At 37.6% G+C, this 21,582-nt stretch overlaps 1 protein-coding gene across 1 annotated transcript in view; it reads left to right on the top strand.

The window, feature by feature from the left end:
- The window catches only part of NOC3L (nucleolar complex associated 3 homolog (S. cerevisiae)), a 36,465-nt gene extending 17,378 nt beyond the window's left edge, over positions 1–19,087 (top strand). Inside the window, 12 exon segments of the mRNA XM_008588708.1 lie at positions 3,340–3,381; positions 3,450–3,626; positions 5,314–5,394; positions 5,711–5,811; positions 8,563–8,635; positions 8,719–8,782; positions 9,106–9,177; positions 9,539–9,720; positions 10,854–10,982; positions 11,684–11,781; positions 17,652–17,736; positions 18,031–19,087. Coding sequence (XP_008586930.1) covers positions 3,340–3,381; positions 3,450–3,626; positions 5,314–5,394; positions 5,711–5,811; positions 8,563–8,635; positions 8,719–8,782; positions 9,106–9,177; positions 9,539–9,720; positions 10,854–10,982; positions 11,684–11,781; positions 17,652–17,736; positions 18,031–18,159 — 1,233 coding nt within the window. The 3' untranslated portion in view covers positions 18,160–19,087.
- The last annotated feature ends 2,495 nt before the right edge of the window (positions 19,088–21,582 follow it).

Below are 21,582 nucleotides of genomic sequence, written 5' to 3'. Positions count from 1 at the left end.
TTTGCTTTCTTATATTTTAAAATTAAAAATGGGCTAATACTGTGAAAACTGTTCTAGAATTATTTTTATTTTCATTTTATATATTGTGAATTTATGTACTGGGCTGTCTTGTTCTTTCCAATGTCTGCCATAGTATTACATTATATGCATCTATAGCACCTGCTTGATGGACAGCTGAGTAGTTTGTAGATTTTGCTCTTGTACTCATTGAGGAGAACATCTTGGCCATATTTTTTTTTTCATATCGTGTGAATATTCAGTGAATTAAATGTCTAAAGTATCAATATTGTATCCAACTGTAATCACATTTGAAGACTTGAGAGAATGCTAAATTATTCTCCAAAAACATGTTATCACTTATATCCTATCCCACTAGTGATAGGAGTGTCATTTCCCCACTACCTACCCAATGCTGAATGTTAGTATTTCGTTGCTTTGCCCCCCACGGATTTGTCACCCCACTTTCCCTGGGCAATGGAACCACAAAGGATTACTCAAAGCCCATCTCTTCTGAGCAGTGAGAAGCCCCGAAGAGGTTAACTTCCCTGGAACCCCTCAAGCGAGAGGCATTCCTTCCGTGGGAAATTAACCCTGAATTGGGATTCTCTTCCTGCATTTGTTCTCTGGCCCAGGAAGTTACAGGAAGAGACATAGGTGGGGTTATAGTTTAACAATATAGGCTGGTAACTTTCAGTGAAACAAGCCAGATGACATTCCACAAGACAATTTAAGTGATCCACTAACAAAAGCTTGATCTCAGCAAACATTCTTTCTTTCAGCAATTTCTCAGTATTGTTACATATCAATCAGTAACTTGTCTGTCTTTGATCCAGCAACCTTGCTGTGTTAGAATTCTTTATCTTACACCAGAGACTTTATAGCCTGAAGAAAATTTCCTGTCCTTTGCAAGGTCTATATTTGAAACTGCAAGGCTTTGGAAAACCAGGCTGTGTGAAGTACATTTGCTTTAAGAATCCTCTACACTATTTAATCTTTGTTAGTCTGGTAGGTGAAAAATTATATGTATTGAATATATATTTATTTGTATATCTTTATTAGTGAGGTTTTGCTTCCTTCTGTACATTTACTAACTCATTTGAATTTTTACCCTGATTGTGTTGTTTGCCAGTTTTTCTCCTCAAGTATTTGTCTTTCTTAATGACTTGTGATAATTTTTTTATAGTCATGCATTTCAGTGAATATCTTCTATGTGCCACGCACAATTCTAGGTACTAGGGATAAAAGAGTAACAGAAGAAACAAAACTTGCGTGTTTGTGGAGCTTACATTACATAGTAAGGATATTAACTCTTTGTTACATAGGTTGCAAATTTTTCTGTTACTCTTTTTTTACTTTGTATAGAGCCTTATATATGAGGCTGTATTTTTGTTATGCGTAGAGCCTACGCAATCCCAAGATTTATAGATGGTCTCCTTCCAGATTTTTTAACTTTAATTTTTGTATTTAAATATTTAAGCCATTTGACATCTTTGTGTGTGGTATTAGTGCAGATTATATGTGTGTGTGTGTGTGTGTGTGTGTGTGTATAGTGCAGATTATATGTGTGTGTGTGTATGTATATATGTATATATATATTTTTTGTATCTGTAACTAATATATATTTAATACATATGATTTAATATATACTATTTATATATTTGAAATGGATAGGCAATTGTTCCAAGACTATTTTCCTTTTTCTGCTGATTTAAAATGCTACCTTCATTATATACTAAATTTGGAGAGACACAAAATTTTATTTCTGAATTCTTCTGTTGATAGTCCCCTGCAAATATCATAGTATTTTAATTATTCTAGCTATAATATATTTATATATCTGTAGTATATTTGGCTATCTGGTAGGATAATACTGATCAGAATGGGTGTAATAAAAGGCATGAACCATTCTTTTTTCTTCTATATTCTTAGTTATTTTTGTTTATTGCTTCAGATAGAATTTAGAATGAGTTTTTTACTTCCCCCTCCTGAAATAGTACACACACAGAATCTGATTAGAATTGATTCAATGTATAGATAGTTTGGAAGAATAAAAATATTTACAGAATTGATTTTTCTCTATTCAAGAATATCATATACATTGCCATTTATTTAGAACTTCTTTTATGTTCTAAAGTGAAGTTTTGTAGTTTTCTTTATTTGGGTCTTAGATATTTTATTAAATTTATATTTAGTTGTATAGTTTTGGTTGTTAAGCTGATATTTTCTACTGTGTCTTGATTTCATAATCTTCCTTTGCCATCAAATCCTTTTTATTCCTTAAAATGGATGATTTCAGTTGAACCACTAAAATTATAAATATTGGGCTTAAGTAAGAGAAGATATTTAGAATCTTTACTCAGAATTGTGGAGTGATCAGATAATAAGGCTTGAACGTGAAACTTGGCCATAGGGAAACTTTTCCATTTTAGTTATGCTAAAATAAAAATTACATTCTTTAAGTTATTTTTCGTTGGTGGGTGATATTTTATGAGCACATAGAATACCTACAAAATAATCAAAATTGATCGTTCTGATGCCTAGAATGACCTCAGATTCTTTCTTTATGCCTTTAATTATTCCATGTTTTTATTCTGTGCTTTTAGCCCTGTCATCTGAAATACTCAGCTTTCTTTCAAATGTGCATATTGGAACATTGAAATAATACAAACCTATAGTTCTCAAGTTTTTGTTCCAGTAATGCTGCTGTGAGGTCAGTGGTTTTTTCCAGAGAAAGTAGCATTTTAAATCCCTTCTGTTCTTGTGTTTGAATATGACAGTGGTGCTGTAACACAGAAAATACCAATTTCTTCCAAACTAGTTTCTGAATTTTTTGAATGGCTTGAGGCAATAGTTCTCTTTTTGGTCCCTGGACCAGCATCAGCTGGGAGTTAGAAATACTAAATTCTGGGGCTCTACTCCAGACCTACTGAATCAGCAACTCTGGGGATGGGGCCCAGCAATTTGTGTTTTAATTTTTAACAAGCCTTCCAGGTGATTCTGATGCTTGCTAAAGTTGGAGAACCATTGGCTTAAAGGAAAATAAGTTGTCTTCAAATTAATTCTAGCCTTCATGTTATTTTTCACTGGGAGAAAAAGATGAAGACTGGCACTATTAATTGAAAACCAAAACAGGTTTGGTAAATTAAAGCTAGTTTAGAAATATCTCCTCTTCTCATAGTGTACTCTTCTACTGTGTACTCTTCATAATCCTATCTGCCAGTGCCAAATAATGTGTTCTTTCTTCCTTATACTCATTAAACTGCAAGCAAAGTTTTGTGTATTAGCCAAATACTAGTGTCCTTTCATAGACACACCTTACTGAATATGATTAGCAAAAAGATGATAGAAGTTTGCATAAAATGTGATAAAAGATGCTTCAAAGTTTTCTTGCATGAATGAAGTAAATAACATTGTTAAATGCTTATTTTTCTATATAAAGTTTTTAAGAGCAGTATAAATATGAAGCTGTGTATTTGTATTTTTTTCAATATTAGATGTTAAAAACATTTTTGTGCCTAAGAATCAAGGAAGTAGAAGTAAAAAAAGATACAGAGGATATTAATAAACCAAAAAAGTTTATGACTTTCAAGGAAAAGAGGAAAACTCTATCAAGGATGCAGAGAAAGGTCTGATTTCCTTTTTTGTTTCATCTAAGTATTTTGTTTGTTTTATTTGATCTTAGATTAAAATCATAGTATAGGCACAGGCAAAAATCATAGTTACATCATAAAAGTTTTGAAATCTAATATTTAGAGATTTTAATTTTTTCCCAGTTACTGCAAAGAAATGTTTTCTTAAATTAATTTAAACTGACATTTACTGGCAAAGAGAGCAATAGATAAAAAGATATTTCTGCCATGCTGGCTTTTATCCTTTGGCTTTTTAGATCAATTTAGAATTATTGTGATACACAGATTTCTTCCTTAACAGAAAAGATGCATTCCTGTGAAGTTGGCAGCAAAGTCAGTTTCTGTTAATTGAATCATGTTTTTTTATTTGGTTGTATTTTAAACTTGGGTTGAAATTATAGCCCCTTGTTTATTTTCTGAGACTTTGGAAACTTTTTTTTTTTAGAAGTGGGGCTAATAATAGTACCTGCGTTATAGGGTTATTGTGCAGTTTATCAAGTATTCTTTTGGTTTTTTTGTTTTTGTGGTTGGCTGGTACAGGGATCAAATCCTGGACCTTAGTGTTATCAGCACCCCGCGCTAACCAGTTGAGCTAACCAGACAGCCCCATTCTGATGATTATTATTATCACTTCTCAAAACAGTTCTAAACAGTTTATTAGGGTTATCAAATTGTAAAAAAAAAAAAAAATAGTTTCTGGGATATTCATCTTTCAATAGGTCTAATAAATTTTAAAAACATGACAGAAGTATCAAAATTAATAATTGTGAACAAATGAATGGCATGTATTCAGCTATTGTGTGGAAACAAACACCCAGTAAGAACATGGTAGTTTTTTAACAGCTTCTCGTGAAGAAAAAAAAGTATTCCTCAGTCAGCCCCCTGTGCCTTAAGCAGCTTAGCAAACATTGTTTGTTGCTCTTGGAGCATTAGGGAGTCCTCGCTCAGCCAGTGAGCGGGAGCCGGTCTGTATATGGGATCCGAACCCTCAGACGGGAGCGCCGCCGCGCTTCCCAAGCGGCGCACTATCCAGTGTGCCACCGGGCCGGCCCGAACATGGTAGTTTTTTAACAGCTTCTCGTGAAGAAAAAAAAGTATTCCTCAGTCAGCCCCCTGTGCCTTAAGCAGCTTAGCAAACATTGTTTGTTGCTCTTGGAGCATTAGGGAGTGGAAAAATTAGAAGTTCTATTGAATTTCTATATAGTATCTGATTTTATGCATTTTATGTTAATGTGATTGGACAGTATTGTTGATGACTGGCTTCCATGTTATAGATGATTTAACACTAGGAGTTGTTTTTGTACTTAGCATATTCTTTCCCTTTTTTCTTTTGAATTGAAATTATGGAAAATGATAGCATGTTTCATGTATCTGCCATTCAGAATGAACAGACAATAACAGGATTACTTCAATTTTTTTTCTTGAAAAGAAAGAAACCATTGGTGAGAGAATAGGGATCCCCTGTTTTTCTCTCTCCCATCTCATTTTTCCCTTACTCCCAGGAGGTGGCAACCACCATCATAAATTTAGTTTGTGTATACTTTTTAATCTATGTTTTTATTTGCATTCATAGACAATATGTGGTATCAGGGTATGTGTTTTCTAATATTTACATATTCTGCCTCCCTGCTTTTTTCACTCAGTGGTGTATACCCTTACATTTTCTTTTTTAATATATTTTCAGTGGAAGAAAGCAGAAGAGAAACTAGAGCGAGAACTTCGGGAGGCAGAAGCTTCAGAGAGTACTGAGAAAAAACTTAAACTGGTAGGCAGTTTCACATTCTGTTATGCTTTAAAAATGTTTTGTTAAATCATTTAACTGGAAATTTGTTTCAACTTGTTATTTTGTGATGCCTGATATGTGATTTTTGTGATATTTGAGAAATTATGAGGTGATGAGTGCTAGTTTTATGAAATAACAGGATGTGTATCTTCATTCTATTTTGTTTAAGTTCCAAAGATTGAATTAAGGGGAGGGTTGGGAAGGGAAAAAGGTTGAACTTTGAAAGTCATAATTATGCTAACCCAGGAGAAGGCATACCAGGTTGTCCTAAAGTCATTTTGTCTGTTTCCTCTATTAGCACACAGAGACTCTGAATATTGTGTTTGTAACCTACTTCCGAATATTGAAGAAGGCCCAGAGGTCACCTCTCCTGCCAGCAGTTCTAGAAGGTCTTGCCAAGTAAGGGCTGTGTAGGTTGAAATCTTTAGATTCTTTCTGAATAGATAAGACCAAACTAACCATGAATTTTAAGCAGGGTTCAATAAATGGTGACTTAATGTCTTCAGTTCCTCAGTTTTCATTCCTTTTTTGTCACCAGCCTTTCTTTAGAATTGTTCATAACAATGGGCTTTTTTGGTTTTCTTATCTCAAACCTTTTATTTTTAAAATCTTCATTAACTCCTTCCTTCTGCTTACTAAATTCTAGGTGCCTCTATGGTTCATCTCTCCGTTTTTGGTTCTTTTTGTACTGTGTAGTCAGTTTTCCACCATCACAGGTTGAGTAGATCATGCAGATGACTCTTAAGTCTGTTTTAACCCAGGTTGCACAATCATTTGTCTAGTCCCGTGTAATCTCTTCCCGCTAAGATAGATCTTTATGTGTATTCGATCAACACTAATGACCTTGCTAGAATAATGGTTGTTATTATAGCTTTACACAATTATTTGATGTAGTGTCCTATAGAACATTGCTATCTAATAGAAGCATAATGTGAATTACATAATGCAATATAAAATTTTCTGTTAGCCACATTAAAAAGGTAAAAAAAAAAAAGTGAATTTAATTTTAAATTATTTTTATTGAATTTATCTAAAATATTTTAAAATACAAAAAGTATTTAAGCATTAATGAGATATTTGGCATTCTTTTTTTTTTTTATAACACATCTTCAAAAACTAGTGTATATTGGGGCCGGCCCTGTGGCGCACTCGGGAGAGTGCAGCACTTGAGAGCGCAGCGGCGTTCCTGCCGCGGGTTTGGATCCTATATAGGGATGGCCACTGCGCTCACTGGCTCAGCGCGGTGCGGGTGACACCACACCAAGGGTTGCGATCCCCTTGCTGGTCACGAAAAAAGACAAAAAAAAAAAACTAGTGTATATTGTATACCTAATAGCATGTTTCAATTTGGACTAGTTACATTTCATATACCTAATAGCCATATGTGGCTTGTGGCTACTACTGTTGAACAGCACAGCTTTCTAACTCTAGATATGGGGTTAGAAACAAGACTAATGGCTAGAAGATACAGAGAAGGCAAGTTCTGTTCATCATGAGAAATTACTTTCTAATGACTGGAGGTATTTGACAATGGGATGCGTTTCCTTATAAAGTAATTTGGTCTTTGTTGTTTAAATCTTCAGAGAGAGGGCTGGGGCCCCGTGGCTCACTCAGGAGAGTGTGGTGCTGGTAGCGCCGAGGCTGCAGGTTCGGATTCTATATAGGGAAGGCCGGTGCGCTCACTGGCTGAGCGTGGTGCAGGCAACACTGTGCTGAGGGTTGCGATCCCCTTCCCGGTCAGAAAAAAATAAAACTTCAGAGAGAGGCTGGTCAGATAAGGGATTATTCCTGCATTACATAGGACCTGCTGTTTGTTTTTTAATAATCAATTCTTTTATTTTTAAAAAGTTTTAAAAGATAATACATGCTCATTAAAAAATTTAATTAATGCAGAAGAATATAAAATTTAAAACTACAAGTTCCCCTTCCTATATATGTATGTAGGTCTTTCTGCCTGCCTTTCACACAAGTGGAGTCATGCTGTGTATAGTGTCCTGTAACTTGATTTTTTTTGGATAAACAGTCACTCTGGGTGTCTTTCCATGTTAGCACATATAAGTATAGATCACTTAATTCTTTTTTCTTTTTTTTTTTTACTGACCGGCAACGGGGTTGCAACCCTCGGTGTTGCGCCCGCACCTCGCTCAACCAGTGAGCGGGAACTGGTCTCCACATGGGATCCGAACCCTCAGCGGGAGCACCGCTGCACTCCCAGGCAGTGCGCCACCGGGCCGGCCCATCACTTAATTCTTTTTAAGTTCATACTCCATTTTATGGATATGTAATACTTTATTTGGTCAGTCCCCTATGTTGCACTGGAAATGCTTGCATGTATATCTTCATGCACTTGTGTGCATGTATGGCCAGATCAAAGGGTATGCTCATTTTAAATATTGATAAATATTGCCAAATTGCTTCCTAAAAAAAGTACCAGTGCGTGGAATATATCACTTCTAAGGTCTTTTCTTGTTCTGAGATTTGAGGTCAAATACTCTTCACTGATATTAAAGAGATATCCTGACTTTAACCTATTTCAGTGCCTAATATTTTATACTGTACAGAGTACTCTCACATTTAGTAGCTTGTGTGATTCTTTCTTTTTACCCCTATTGAGTGGTCTCAGTTATTTGTAGGAATAGAGGGCCAGGATACTCAGCGACTTACCTAGGATCACACAGATAATTAATAGGACAGCTTGAACTAGATAAGTTCAGCATTCTTTCCATTTTATTTTTAAAGCTGTCATAGGGTTCATATTCTTATAAATAGCAGAATCTTTTCTTCTTTTCCTCTTTCCACCACCTGTTGGCACCTTTATGACATCGATTAGTACTGGATACTAGTAAACTTTCTTTAAGAAAGCTGTTTGCTCTCAGCAACTTCCTTCTCAGGGCAGAAGTATTTTTGAAATATTTTTAGCCTGTTTAGTGCCTCATATATTCCTACTGAGTATGGTGTCCAGCAGTACATGAATTGTTGAAAAGGCCAATCTGAATTAATGAAGAGTATCCATAATCACCATTATCTTAATCATAGCTATCATTTTGAAATAAGTAATTTTAAAAATAGAATTTTAAATTCAAGCTTAAATTTTACCTGATTTATTTCTTCTTTTAGGTTATCTATTAACTAAGTTTTGTTTGATTCTAGGTTTGCTCACCTTATAAATGTGGAATTTTTTGATGATTTATTAGTAGTCCTTCATACTCTCATTGAATCTGGTGTAAGTAACTATTAATGAATTACTTTTTAAAAATATAAGTGATAATTATTACTCTTAATATCCACTTTTTTTTTTTTTTGAAGGACCTAAGCTATCAAGAAAGTCTTCACTGTGTCCAGACTGCTTTTCATATTCTTTCTGGTCAAGGTAAGACGTTTTCTTTTTTTTTTTCCTTTTTGTCTTTTTTACTGACCGGTAATGGGATCGCAACCCTCGGTGTCACGCCCGTACCAGGGACCGGCAACGGGATCGCAACCCTCGGTGTTGCGCCCGCACCGCGCTCAGCCAGTGAGCAGGAACCGGTCTCCACATGGGATCCAAACCCTCGGCGGGAGCGCCGCCGCACTCCCAAGCGGCACACTCTCCAGTGCGCCACCGGGCCTGCCCAAGACATTTTCTTAATCAAGTTTTGCTTGCTTTACTTTTGGAGGCTGTAATGTACTTTATTGGTGTTTGTTGTCATTTCAAAGGTGATGTTCTGAATATTGATCCAATGAAATTCTATACACATCTCTACAAAACAATGTTGAAGTTACATGCAGGTATGTATGTTCAGATTATGTTTTCTTAATACATATTTATCTCATAAGAATATGTTATGACCAGAATTATAGTCATTGACAAATGAGTAATAGGAACTGGCACATAAAATGTTGGCCTATTAGAGCCATGCATCTATATTTAACCTTATGCAAGACTTGGGGGGAAAGAACTTTTGGAATTGAGTGGAGATGCAGTTAAATATAGCTCACTGCATCTCTTTAGCAGTACAGCACTACTTCATTGGTTAGGGAAATGTTTTGGGACAGGTATGACAGTTCATCCTTGTTTTTTCCTGGAGTTCAGTGAAGTTGCATAATGAAAAAGTAATGAGAACAGCCCTGAAGGATATATCTGTTTTAGGTGCTACCAATGAAGGTGTTGAGATTGCACTCCAGTGCCTTGATGTCATGCTCACTAAGCGCAGAAAGCAGGTTTCTCAGCAGCGAGCCCTTGCCTTTGTCAAGCGCCTTTGTACCCTTGCTCTTCATGTTCTTCCAAATTCAAGCATTGGCATTTTAGCAACTACCAGAATATTAATGCATGTAAGTAGTGATACAAATGAATAGAGCTAAACTCTTATAGTGCAGTGGTTCCTCCCGTTTTAGATTACCATTTTAATTACAAAAGTTATTCACATTTGTAACAAAATCATGTGATAAAAGAATTATGTAAAATTACAAAAAGAAAGCATTCTATGCTTATTGACACTCCCCAGAAGTAACCAGTTTTATCATTTGGTGGGTGTCCTTCCAGCAGACTTTTTTTTATGTATGTATAATTACACCTACCACGCTCACACAAACACCACGATGTTTTTATTTTAATGGAAAGGGGATTCAGGGGATTATGCTATTCATTATTACTCTACAGGTTTTTTTATAATTACACCTACCACGCTCACACAAACACCACGATGTTTTTATTTTAATGGAAAGGGGATTAAGGGGATTATGCTATTCATTATTACTCTACAGGTTTTTTTAAAAAAAATAACACTTAATGGTGGTGGACACATTTTTGTGTCAGTACAAATATCACTACTTTATCTCTTTAATGACTATGTAATGTTTAGGTCTTTGTTTAACATAGAGTTCTCACTATGTACTGCCACTGTTATAAATGCTTTACAAAAAATTAACTCACTTAATTTTCATAACTCTGTGAGGGTAGCTACTATTATTCCCATTTTACAAATGGGATAAGTGAGGTCCAGAGAAGATAAGTGAAGTGACACTGGTAGAGTTGGGATTCAAGTTTAGGCAGTCTGGATTTTATGCTTCTTTGTATTTCTCCTGATGGGTATAGATTATTTCTTTTTTTGCCATTACAGGTCATGCTATAATTAATATCTTTATATGTTTATCTGATGTAAGTATTTGTATAAGAAAGATTCCTAAAAGTGGGGATTGCAGGGTAAAAAGGATATTCTATTTTCTTTTGCAAGATAAAATAAATTCTTTTCAAAGCAAGCTGAGACAAAATATTCTTTTGCAATTTTTGTTCTCTTATGATATAAACTTAAACTGTTTCTTATTAAAACTAGGTATAAAGAACTTATGCTTATATCTCTTATACAACCATAAATTTAAATGCAAATATGAGTACAGACCAATAACATTCTTTAAATTAGCAATATTAATTTGATTAATCCTTTTTTTATGTAACATTTTTGCAGACTTTCCCCAAAACAGATCTACTGCTTGATAATGAATCTCAGGGAAGTGGGATTTTCCTTCCTGAGCTGGATGAACCTGAGTACTGTAATGCACAGAACACTGCTCTGTGGGAATTGCATGCACTGAGGGTAAGAGTGGTCGTATTTTTAAATTTTTTTGTGAGCAATTTGTTTATTTTTCTTCAGTTATTATTTCCAGAGTACTTAATATATTTTGTTCTGGGACTGTCTTTTTTAGAATTCCTGTTTTTTAATATGCTACATTTTATTTTGCTCTCATTATTCTCTAAGCTATTCTAAGAAAATGATGACAGTTTTGTAGCATGAGGTTGTGGAAGATTTATTGAAATGTTTCCGTAACACTTCAGAATAGAAGAGATTTGTTCTCAGGTACATTTGTATTGAGCCCTATCCAAAGAAACTTTTATAGGCCCTGTTTCAAGGTGGTTTCACCTATTTGTGGTCCTGCAGTGTGGAAGGCATTAGGGTGAGACTTGTAAAAATATAAGTGTCAGGTAACCTTTAAACTGTAAACTAACCTTTTTCACTCTGAAAGAGAAATTGCTTTTTGATTTTTCTTTTTATACTGTAAAAGCAAGATTAAGCTCCATCAGTGGTAACTTGGTCTTCGAACAGACTTATGTTTCAGTTCTGTGAGCAAAGATGACATTCCTTCTATAGGTATGTGGTTCTCATGAATTACATATACATCTAAGGTTTTTTTCTTTAAAAATTGGTGTAATTTTGTTAAAGAAAATCTTTGCTGCTGTAGCTAGTGTTTTGTAAAGTACTGACCTGTGCAAAATGTGGTTGTCCTGTTTCCTCTTCAGAGACATTACCACCCCGTAGTGCAGAGATTTGCAGCTCACCTGATTGCTGGAGCACCTTCTGAAGGCTCTGAAGCACTCAAGCCAGAATTGAGCCGCAGGTAATATTTAGCATTGCCTTTTTCTAAAACTACAAAACTCATGGGATAGCCATTTACTATAAGTCTGTTTTATAAAAATAATATTATAAAATGTAGAGTGCCATTTGGGTATCTGGATTTGGTTTCAATTCATTTTCCTGAATTGTTCTTTTTTTTTTTTTCTCATTTTTGAGACCGGCCGCACCGCGCTCAGCCAGTGAGCGCACCGGTCACCCCTATATAGGATCCGAACCCACGGCGGGAGCGCTGAGGCGCTCGGCCCCTGAATTGTTCTGAAGAGAAAACACTGGCTGTGATTTTGTTAGTTTTGGGTAATCACTTAAAACAATTTTTTTTTTTTAATCATGAAAATTTCACGCATACAGAAAAATAGTATAGTGAATTCTCATATGGCCACCATCACTCAGGCTCAGCAATTAAGATATTGCCAGATTTGCTTATATGTGAAGATAAACCACAAGTCTGACCAAAGTGAGCTTCCTTACTTCTGCTTTCATTTTATTTATTTATTTAAAGAAAATGTAATTTTATTAATATTATTTTTTACATTCTAGGATGTTGTTGTGGAGCAGTTGGGAGGAAGGGGGAGGGGGAAAGGGGAACTAAATGGGATGGAGAAGGAGGAAGCAGGAGGGGGGGGATTGAGGCCTATGGCACTCCCCTCATTCCCACAGGGGAGACCAGGGGGCTTCCATCAGTGGCTTGGTCATTGCTGGGCTCGGTGCAGATGTTAGCGGTGTGTGGCAAAAGACCTTGCTCCTCACCATCCCAGCTCAGGAACCCAGGGCCCTTCTTGCTGCGGCTTGGTGGTTGTCACTGGGCTGGCTGCACGTGTTGGGGCGTGGCCGAGGCCGTCATCCTCCACCCTGGGGATTGGTGACGGGTGTTGAGGGGCATTGCTGAGGCCCCTGGCCCTACCCTCTTTCTGGCTTGGTAGCCCAGTAGACTTCCAGTCCTTCTAGGTGTTATAGGTGTTCTTTGGTGAAATGAGACCTTTACTAGTTAATATGAAACTTTGCCTCTGGTTGCGGGTACTTTGTTTTTTCTTTCATTTCTGTGTTGGATTATTTGCTGTTCCCACCATTTAAACTCTGTGCTAGAACTAATTTGTTTGTCCTTTGCTTCCTTCTAAAATGGGGGAACTTCCTGTGTGAACCAGTACTTGAGCTCTGTGGTTGAGCTAAATTGCGGCTTTGCTGCTGATTCCCTAGGGAAGGCTTTTTGTGCAGCTCAGGTTTTAATGCTTGACTTTATAGGTACTTCTCGAGAGATCTGGTGCACCTGGGTTGTATAGAAACTCTGGTCTGGGCCTGAGTCTTTTTGTTGAACTGCACCCCATGCAATTCTGTATTCCTGACCGGTCTCCTCTGAGTGGTCCTATGCTAATTAGGGTGCAGATCAGCTGTCCTTGCTGTGCCCCAGTGTTCCCCCGATGGGCCTGTCTCCCCCACTGCCTGTGTTCCAAACACTTCCCGTGGGACAGGCCATGTTCTGGTCCCTTGCAATGACTTGCTAGCCACTGAGAGGCTCCTTTTTTCCAGCTGTTCTGGCTCCTCACTCCTATGTGGGTCCATGGGAACCCTGTTAGTGGTCTTGCTGGTCTGGGGGCTACCATGGCCCTCTTCTCCCCTGCCACCTCCAAACGACTACATCCGGAGGGCATAGTTGCATTTTTGCTAGCTCCTGCTCTGTGCGCTCAACAGCTCCAGCCTGGATGTGGCCAGGGCTCGAAACGGTCAGAATGGTTTTTTCTTTTTCTCATTGTATTAGTCAGGGTTCTTCAGAGAGACAGAATCAATAGGATATGTTATAATTATATGAAAGAGATTTATTAGGGGAATTAGCTCACGTGGCTATGGAGAAAAGTCCCATGATAGGCTGTCTATAAACTGGATGCTGGTAGCATGGCTCAGTCCAAGTCCAAAGGCCTTAGAACCAGGGAAGCTGATGGTGTCCTTGGTGTAAGTTCTGGAACTCTGAAGAGTCTCAAGCTCTGATGTCCACGGACAGGAGAGAAGAGTGTATCCCAGCTCCAGCGGATTGAGAGAGAAGGTGCCAGGGTCTTTTTAAGCAACGAGCTCTTGCGGGAATTAATAGAGCAAGAACTCACTCATTAATCCCCCCTCCCCCAGGGAGAGCATTAATCCATTCATGAGGGATCCACCCCCATGACTCAATCAGTTTCCAACACTGCCACATTGAAGATCAAATTTCCACATGAGTTTTGGAGAGGAGAACACATCCAAACTCTATCACTCATCATGGCTTCTCCTGCCTTCATGTACTTGGTAGGTCTCTCCTCCTCTTCCCCTGAGCTCTACCAGCCCCAGTTGGCTGTTGTTGCTTTTTAATAGTCATAAATTGGTTGATTTGTGGGAGAGAGTGATGCTGGGGACCATCTATTCTGCCATCTTGACCGTAAGCCTCCCCTCTTTTATTTTTGAATGGTCTTGCTAGAGAAAGGAAAGGAGAAAATAAGAAGAAAAAAAGAGGTGCTTTGGAACACTGCCACCAGAAAGGTAGCAGTTTCTTTCCTTACCCTTGCAGGAGTATTTCCCTACCTGCAAATTTTGTTGTGTATTTCCAGCATCCACCTCACACTCTTACAGATGGGGAAAAGAGTCCTCCTCAAAGAAGTTTCTTTCCCCCCCACTTTTTATTGTGATAATTTTCAGAAGTATGGAAAAATTGAAAATAATAATTACCTTTTTTCACACAAAATCAGGAAATCTTCAATTATACAGCAAAGGAGAGAAAAATTATATAAAAGATAACCTTATGTCTTAATCCATTTATGGCGCTATAAAAAAACATACCCAAGACTGCATAATTTATAAAGAACAGAAATTTTGTTTCTCTAAGTTCTAGAGGTTGGGAAGTCCAAGATCAAGGTGCTGGCAGGTTTAGTGTCCGGTGAAGGCCTCTCCCCAGATGGTGCCTTGTTGCTGCATCCTCCAAAGAGAAGGAACACTGTGTCCTTAACATGGCAGAAGGTGGAAGGGCAAGAGAGCCAAGTGCTGCCTGAAGCCTTTTTTATATGGGCCTTAATCCCATTCACCAAGGAGCAGCCCTTTTGACTTGATCACCTCTTAATACCATCACATTGGCCATTAAGTTTCAACACCTAAATTTTGGAGGGGACATATTCAAACCATAGCACCTTGGAATGTATCCACTACTCAGAATCAACATTTTGTTATTTGCTGTAGATATTTCTCCTTTGCAAGCCCACTGGTTTCTTTAATTCAGAGATCACAGGTAACCTGTGGGCCATGCTGATTTTCTGGCCTTTTCAGAGTTTGAATGAAAATTAAATTAATTGCTATCTTTTAGATATTGGAAAAATTCACCTAAAATTCACATTTCCAGCATCTCTTAAAATACAGGGAGATTTGATAACACTGGCCTGTATTTTTACTTGGCAGTAGTTGGTTAGCTGCTGCCACCTGTAAATGAGGCATGAATTCTGCAGTTTCTTTCTGGGTAGGATACAGATGATTTTTGGCCTTATTAAATAATATAATGGCCATTTATGTTTTCCTTCCCTCACACTTCTCACCTGTCCCCATCCCCCCCACCTTGTTTTTTAAAAGGGAGAAAAAGGAGATAACAATTCTCTATCACTTTTTTTTAAATGATCATTTTCTGGCATCTTTTTGTCAGTAGTCTTGAACATTTGTCTCTTTTACGCCAGTTGTCTTCCTTTTCTGGAGGGAGATGAAGAATGGGTTTGTCCCCAAGGCTTGAGAAAGGAAACTCATAGTCATCTTCTCCTGGAGAATGGAGGTTGGGATGTCAGCCTAATTTTAACCCTTGCAGGCCCTTGCCTGTCTCCTTTGGAGAATGTGAACTAATCCCAAATCATGAAGGATTCATTTACGTACTGTGGGTATAGACATGTATTCTGTCCTGAATGGCCTCTCCCTGTTTTTCATCCAGGCCAACAGCCAAAGTGTTGTTTGAAGCTGTGTTTGAAGCCCATGGAGGATAACTCCATTCTTCACTCTGGCTCCTGTGACTAAGTTAGGTGTAGTTGCATATCATTCATATAACTATGGTTGAGTTGGGATTTGATCACACTGAGCCAGAGGTCTTCTTGGCTTTCTCTCTGTGCTCCAGGCCTGTATTTCTAAATGTATACCAGACCTGTCTGACGTGGATTTTGTTTGATAATGTTGACATTATATAGGAACTTAGAATTTATTTTAAGTGAGTTGGTTGGTTGATTGGTTTGTTTTTAAAGCAGGACTATGTTATACGAGAGTACTTCAAAAAGTTCATGGAAAGATTTGTATTATCTCTTTTTTTCCTTTTTAAGTTTATTGTTTTTATTTTTTACATTCTCAGATGTTGCAGAGCAGTTGTGGGGGAGGGGGAGAGGAGAATGGGGAAGGAGGAAGGAGGGGGGTCATGGTTGAGGCCCCTTTGCACCCCCTCAGACAAGGGGGCTCCAGTAGTGGTTTGGTCATTGCTGGGCTGGATGCAGATGTCAAGGAGGCATGGCTGAAGCCCTCGGCCCCCCAACTGCGCCGGCTTGGGAGCCCAGGGTGCTTCCTGCAGCAGCCTATGCTGGGCTGGTTGTGGATGTTGTGGGAGCATGACTGAGGCCCCCAGCCCTCCCTGCTCCCTGGCTTGGGAGCCCAGGGGCCTTCCAGTCCTTCCAGGTTTTATAGGTGTTCTTTGGTGGTATTAGACCTTTACTAGTTAATATCAAACTTTGTCTCTGATCTGTGGGTGTTTTGTTTTTTTCTCTCAGTTTTGTGTTGGATTATTTGCTGTTCCCACCACTTAAATTCTGCACTGAAACTAATTTGTTGTACTTTGTTTACTTCTAAAATGGAGGAACTTCCTGGGGGAACAGCACTTGAGCCCTGTAGTTGAGCTAAATTGCTGCTTTTCTACTGATTCCCTGAGGAAGGCTTTTTGTGCAGCTCAGGTTTTAATTGTTGACTTCCAGGTCTTGTGTGTTCTGGTACACCTGGCTTGTGTGGAAAGTCTGGTCTGGGCCTGAGACTTTTCAGCAAACTGCCCCCCCTGCAGTTCTGTATTCCTGACCAGTCTCCACTGTGAGTGGTCCTGTGCTGATTGGGGGGTAGATTAGCTGTCCTTGCTGTGCCCCAGTGTTCCCCTGGTGATCTTTCTCCCCCACCACCGGCACTCCAAACACTTCCCATGAGAAGTGCACTGATCCCTTGCAATGACTCACTGGCCTCTGAGTGGCTCCTTTTTTTAGTTGTTGTGGCTCCTTGCTCCTATGTGCATTCACGGGAACCCTGTTAGTGGTTTTGCTATCTTGGGGGCCACGAAGGCCCTCTTCTTCCCTGCCGCCTCCAAGCAACTTCATCTGAAGGGCACAGCTGTGGCTTTTGCCAGCTCTTGGTCTGTGCGCTCACCAGCTCCAGGTTGGAAGCGGCTGGAGCTTGAAATGTGGGAGCGATCTTTTCTTTCTCTCATTGTGGCTTCTCCTGCCTTCATGAACTCTGTAGGTCTCTCCTCCTCTTTCCCTGAGCTCTAGTGGCCCCACCTTGACTGTGGTTGCTTTTTTTGAGGTGGTATTTTAATTAAAAATAATACTCAAATGAAAGTACTATTTAAAGATCTGTATAAATCATAATAAGGTAAGGTTCTTCCTTAAAAAAATTCATTATTCACTCATTAATTTACCAACAGTAACATGCCAGACACTGTGCTATGTGTTGAGATCTTTCTGCTTCCATATTATCTCTTAATTCTATTTTTCCACTAACTCTTTGAAGTACCCTAGTACCTTAATATATGGGTTTAGAATAATGAGTCATTTTCTGAGTATAATCTGATTATTTTTGAATTATACAGATATGGTGATATCTTTACATTTCTTATGATTATAGATCTGCTGCTGAACTATTTGAGGCTTACAGCATGGCAGCAATGACATTCAATCCCCCTGTTGAAACATCAAACTTCAAAAAGAAGGTATGTGATACTTTTCTTTTTTAATAACTCTAACTCCAGCTTGCTTAACTGTTTTATTTTTACAGGTTTAGGAGTTGATGGTAGGATGGATATCTGGGGTTGGAATTCTGTAGAGATGGTCATGAGACTGTTTCATTCAGTAGAGGATCTGTGCAAGACCTGACTAAGCATCTGTCATTATTATGTTTCATGTTTCATGTGTTGGTGTCAGCTGCTATTTTCACCTTTGCTCACAGACTGGCTTTTGCTTATGGCATAAGTAACTTTTAATACATACTTTAAATATTTTTCCAGGATAAAGTTTTACAAGGGGATTCATTTTTGAATGAAGATTTAAATCAACTAATCAAAAAACATTGCAATGAAGTTGCTACTCAGTCACCCCTGGATTTCACCAAATATTTGGAAACATCTCCACGGTAGTAGAAGAATAAAAAGTCAGTGGACTTTCTTGTACATTTGTGGGTGTGCAGATACACATAAAGATGTGTTAACTTAGGACCTTCTCTTTTTATATAAGGAAAACTTTATAAGAACGATTTGTAAGAGGAGGAAGTTATTACCCTTTGCATGGCACAGGGTTCTGCCCCAATTCTGAAAATGTAATTTCATTAAGAAAGAATTGCAAGCCTCTCCCCTCCCCCCAATATTTGTAAATTTCTTTCTTAATGATGCTGCCTTTTTAAAACAATGTACATATAGTTTTTTAAAAAAGTCTGTGGACTGGATCTTACTGAAATGCAGTTGCTATATTAAAAGTACAGCATAGACCACAGAAAAATCAAGACTGTAAGAATGTTTTTTACCATTTAGCTACTCTTCTTAACTAAATACTCTTTAAGTATTATTTTTATTGTAATACCATAAGTGGAAGTGAGAAACATTCTAAATTTGAGTGAATATATTTTTACAAAGATTTTTGAGAAAATTAAAAGTTGTTTGAAACTGGACCCAGGTTCATTGGTTCTTGCTGAATGATAAACCTCAGAAATAACCTAATTTGACCCTTTTTTAAAAAGGATGAGTGTTATGATTACTTTCAAACAAAGTTTGAATGGGTTTTTGTTTCTTTGAAATTCTTTGCATTTTCTGACATGTCCTGAAGGGTGATGGCAGAAGAATTACTCCAGGGTGGAAAAGCCAAGTCCTAGACTTTACCATTATGTTTTAGGGATAGAGGGTATGTAGAAAGGGGCTTTCCCCCCCCCTTCATGCTGGTAAAATGCCTGTTTTGAATATAATTATAAAGCAATATTTTATGTAACAGATATTCCCATATTCTTGGAATGGCCTATGAAATGCATGTTTCAGTGGCCAGATTATAAATAAAAAGTTTCTGAGGTCAAAGTTTTTTAGGCTTGATTGTTTAATGATAAAGGTATGAGTCAGCGTATAAATACTTGCTTTTAACCTACCTTTTAGATATGACAAACTGCAGGAATGTTAAAAAATGTTTGCATAACCAAAGGGTCTGTCCCCATCAGATCACAAGTGACCAATACATGTACAAATCATTTATTTTTCAAACATATACAAATACATTTGTACTTCACTTTGGCAGCAGAAACTGTAGTTTAGGTGAAAAATCAGTTTAAAATAGAAATTCATCAGCTATTTTAAGCTTGTATTATGCCTTTAACTTTCTTGTTACACATAGAATCACAGTGGGATCATAATATTATACATCTAGTATTTCAATATTCTATATGAATTTGAGGATGAAATATATTTGTGCATTAACTTCTATAACCTTATATTGATGAGTTTCATGTTCAGAACTAAATGTAGTCGTTAGTAACCTTACACACAAACACATACCCACACTTTGAGGCTATACTAAGCTACAGTCTTGATGTTTTTTAGCTAGATAAATACTGAGCACCTACTATGTGCTTAGCACTATGCTTGGCACTTTTAAAAGTGAGGTGGGGTAATAGTGGGTATAAGATACAGTCTGTCTTCCATGGTCTTTCATGCTGAGTCAAATCATTCACATTTCACACAACACTTTTTAAAAATGTGCAATTACCCAATTCAGTGTCAAAATCAGAGACCTATGTCATCTGAAATAAGGTTTCAGAGGACTGCATGGTGGCAGGCTTGAGCATAGTATGTTTTGAGTCTAAGAGATATATAAGAATAGCTTGGTAATCATGGAAATTCAGTATGTATTACAAAGATACTCATTTCAGGTATTCCTATGTCAAAATCCTTAGCCATCAGCCAAGGACTGCTTTTAGGAAGTTGATATATAGAGATGGTAGAGAACACATAAGTTATTGACAGTGGATCATGGAAATGTTAATGCAAGTCTGTGTAAGAGGCAATCTCCTTTTTGTATTTTGGGGGCCCAGGTATTCATCTTTTCTGGCCTTACTAATGATGTGAGAAGCAACAAGGGGTCAGAGACAGCTACATTGAGAGCACTCTTCTCTCTAGGCTGCCTCTTACTCTGCCAAGTATAAGATCGAAGACACTAGCTATGAAAATCCTACTCTTCTTTACTGGCATGGAACTTTGTGTTTTAGAATTCAATTTTACTAGACTTGTCAGCAAGCCCTAATTACTTTTAAGAATTAAGCAAGGCTTATTTATGGATATCTCAGAAGAAGAGGAGAGTTTACATAGATATTGGAAGGGGAGAAAGAACAAAGGAAAGGGAAAATGTAGTTAAAAAGGGGAAACTGGTACATATTGTAGGGTGTCCACTTTCATTAATAAGCCTCCAGTGTCTCCAGAGCCATTGAAATCGGAGCCCTTTATGAAAGCAAGGTTGATTAAGAACAAGGTACTTGTAACTCAGCTTTTGTTGAGTGTAGACTTCATATTTACCCCCAGCTGGAGAATTTGTAAATAACTTTTACTTGCTGAGGATGACCTGAAAAAAGGCTTTACCTCAAGAGGACACTATCTGTCCAGATAGGATCATTACTTCCTACAGATTTATCCCCCGCTATCCCTAATTCCTTAACAACCTCTAGTAACTTCTCATCTTGCAAAACAACCAATTCCAGATGGGAGGAAATCTCTATTACTTCCAGCTCACACATCGCACTGGAATTAAAAGAAAAAAAAATATTAAATTTTTTTGTTTGATTTTTTTAAAAAGTTGGTTGTCACTTAACAGTGACAGAATTCAGCTTATTTTTCACTTAGTGAAGCTTCTTAAAGTACTGTAATAAAACCCAGCATGCATATTTAGATTATTTTTCATATCAACTTTATTGATAAGAGTTTGCTATCCAGATTTACTATGGCCTAAAAAGTGTGAAATGGTAGTAGGTATAGTCCCAATAGCTATTTAAGATGCATTTTAAATAAGAGGATAATTTCTTTCATTTGGTATACTAATATAGCTATATAACTCAGATGAACTTTAATTAAAAAGTTTATATTTTTGGCAAACACCAGGTTGTGCTGGTCAAGTATAATATAATAGTAGAGTAGACCCCTTCCATTTTCAAGCAATGTATTCTTCCTAAAATCCCAAAGACTCAAATATAATAGTGTACCTTTGCCTCAAAATGTAATGAACAACCAAATTGGCATGTAACATAGGCAATAGGTTGGGTTCACTCACTTGGTAAACAACCTAGGCTCACATTCAGTTTCAGGGTAAGTTTCACATTTGTGCTGTAGCCAAATCAACAACTGATAAAGGTCATAGGAGTTAGGGTAGGGTGGAGCTTAGAAAGTGTTAAAGCCAAGTGATAAACCTAGAGAGATCAGTCTTGCTTTTCATCTTGTTACTCTGCAGTTTTCATTGGGCCAGTTAGACCAGTAACTGTTTCCAACACAGGGTAAGCCAAACCGTCTGGCCTACTAGTTTATAGAAGCCTGATAAAG

Source organism: Galeopterus variegatus, unplaced genomic scaffold (assembly GCF_000696425.1).
Source record: "Galeopterus variegatus unplaced genomic scaffold, G_variegatus-3.0.2 Scaffold4981, whole genome shotgun sequence".
Classification (NCBI taxonomy): domain Eukaryota; kingdom Metazoa; phylum Chordata; class Mammalia; order Dermoptera; family Cynocephalidae; genus Galeopterus; species Galeopterus variegatus.
This window is presented reverse-complemented; position numbering and strand designations above follow the sequence as displayed.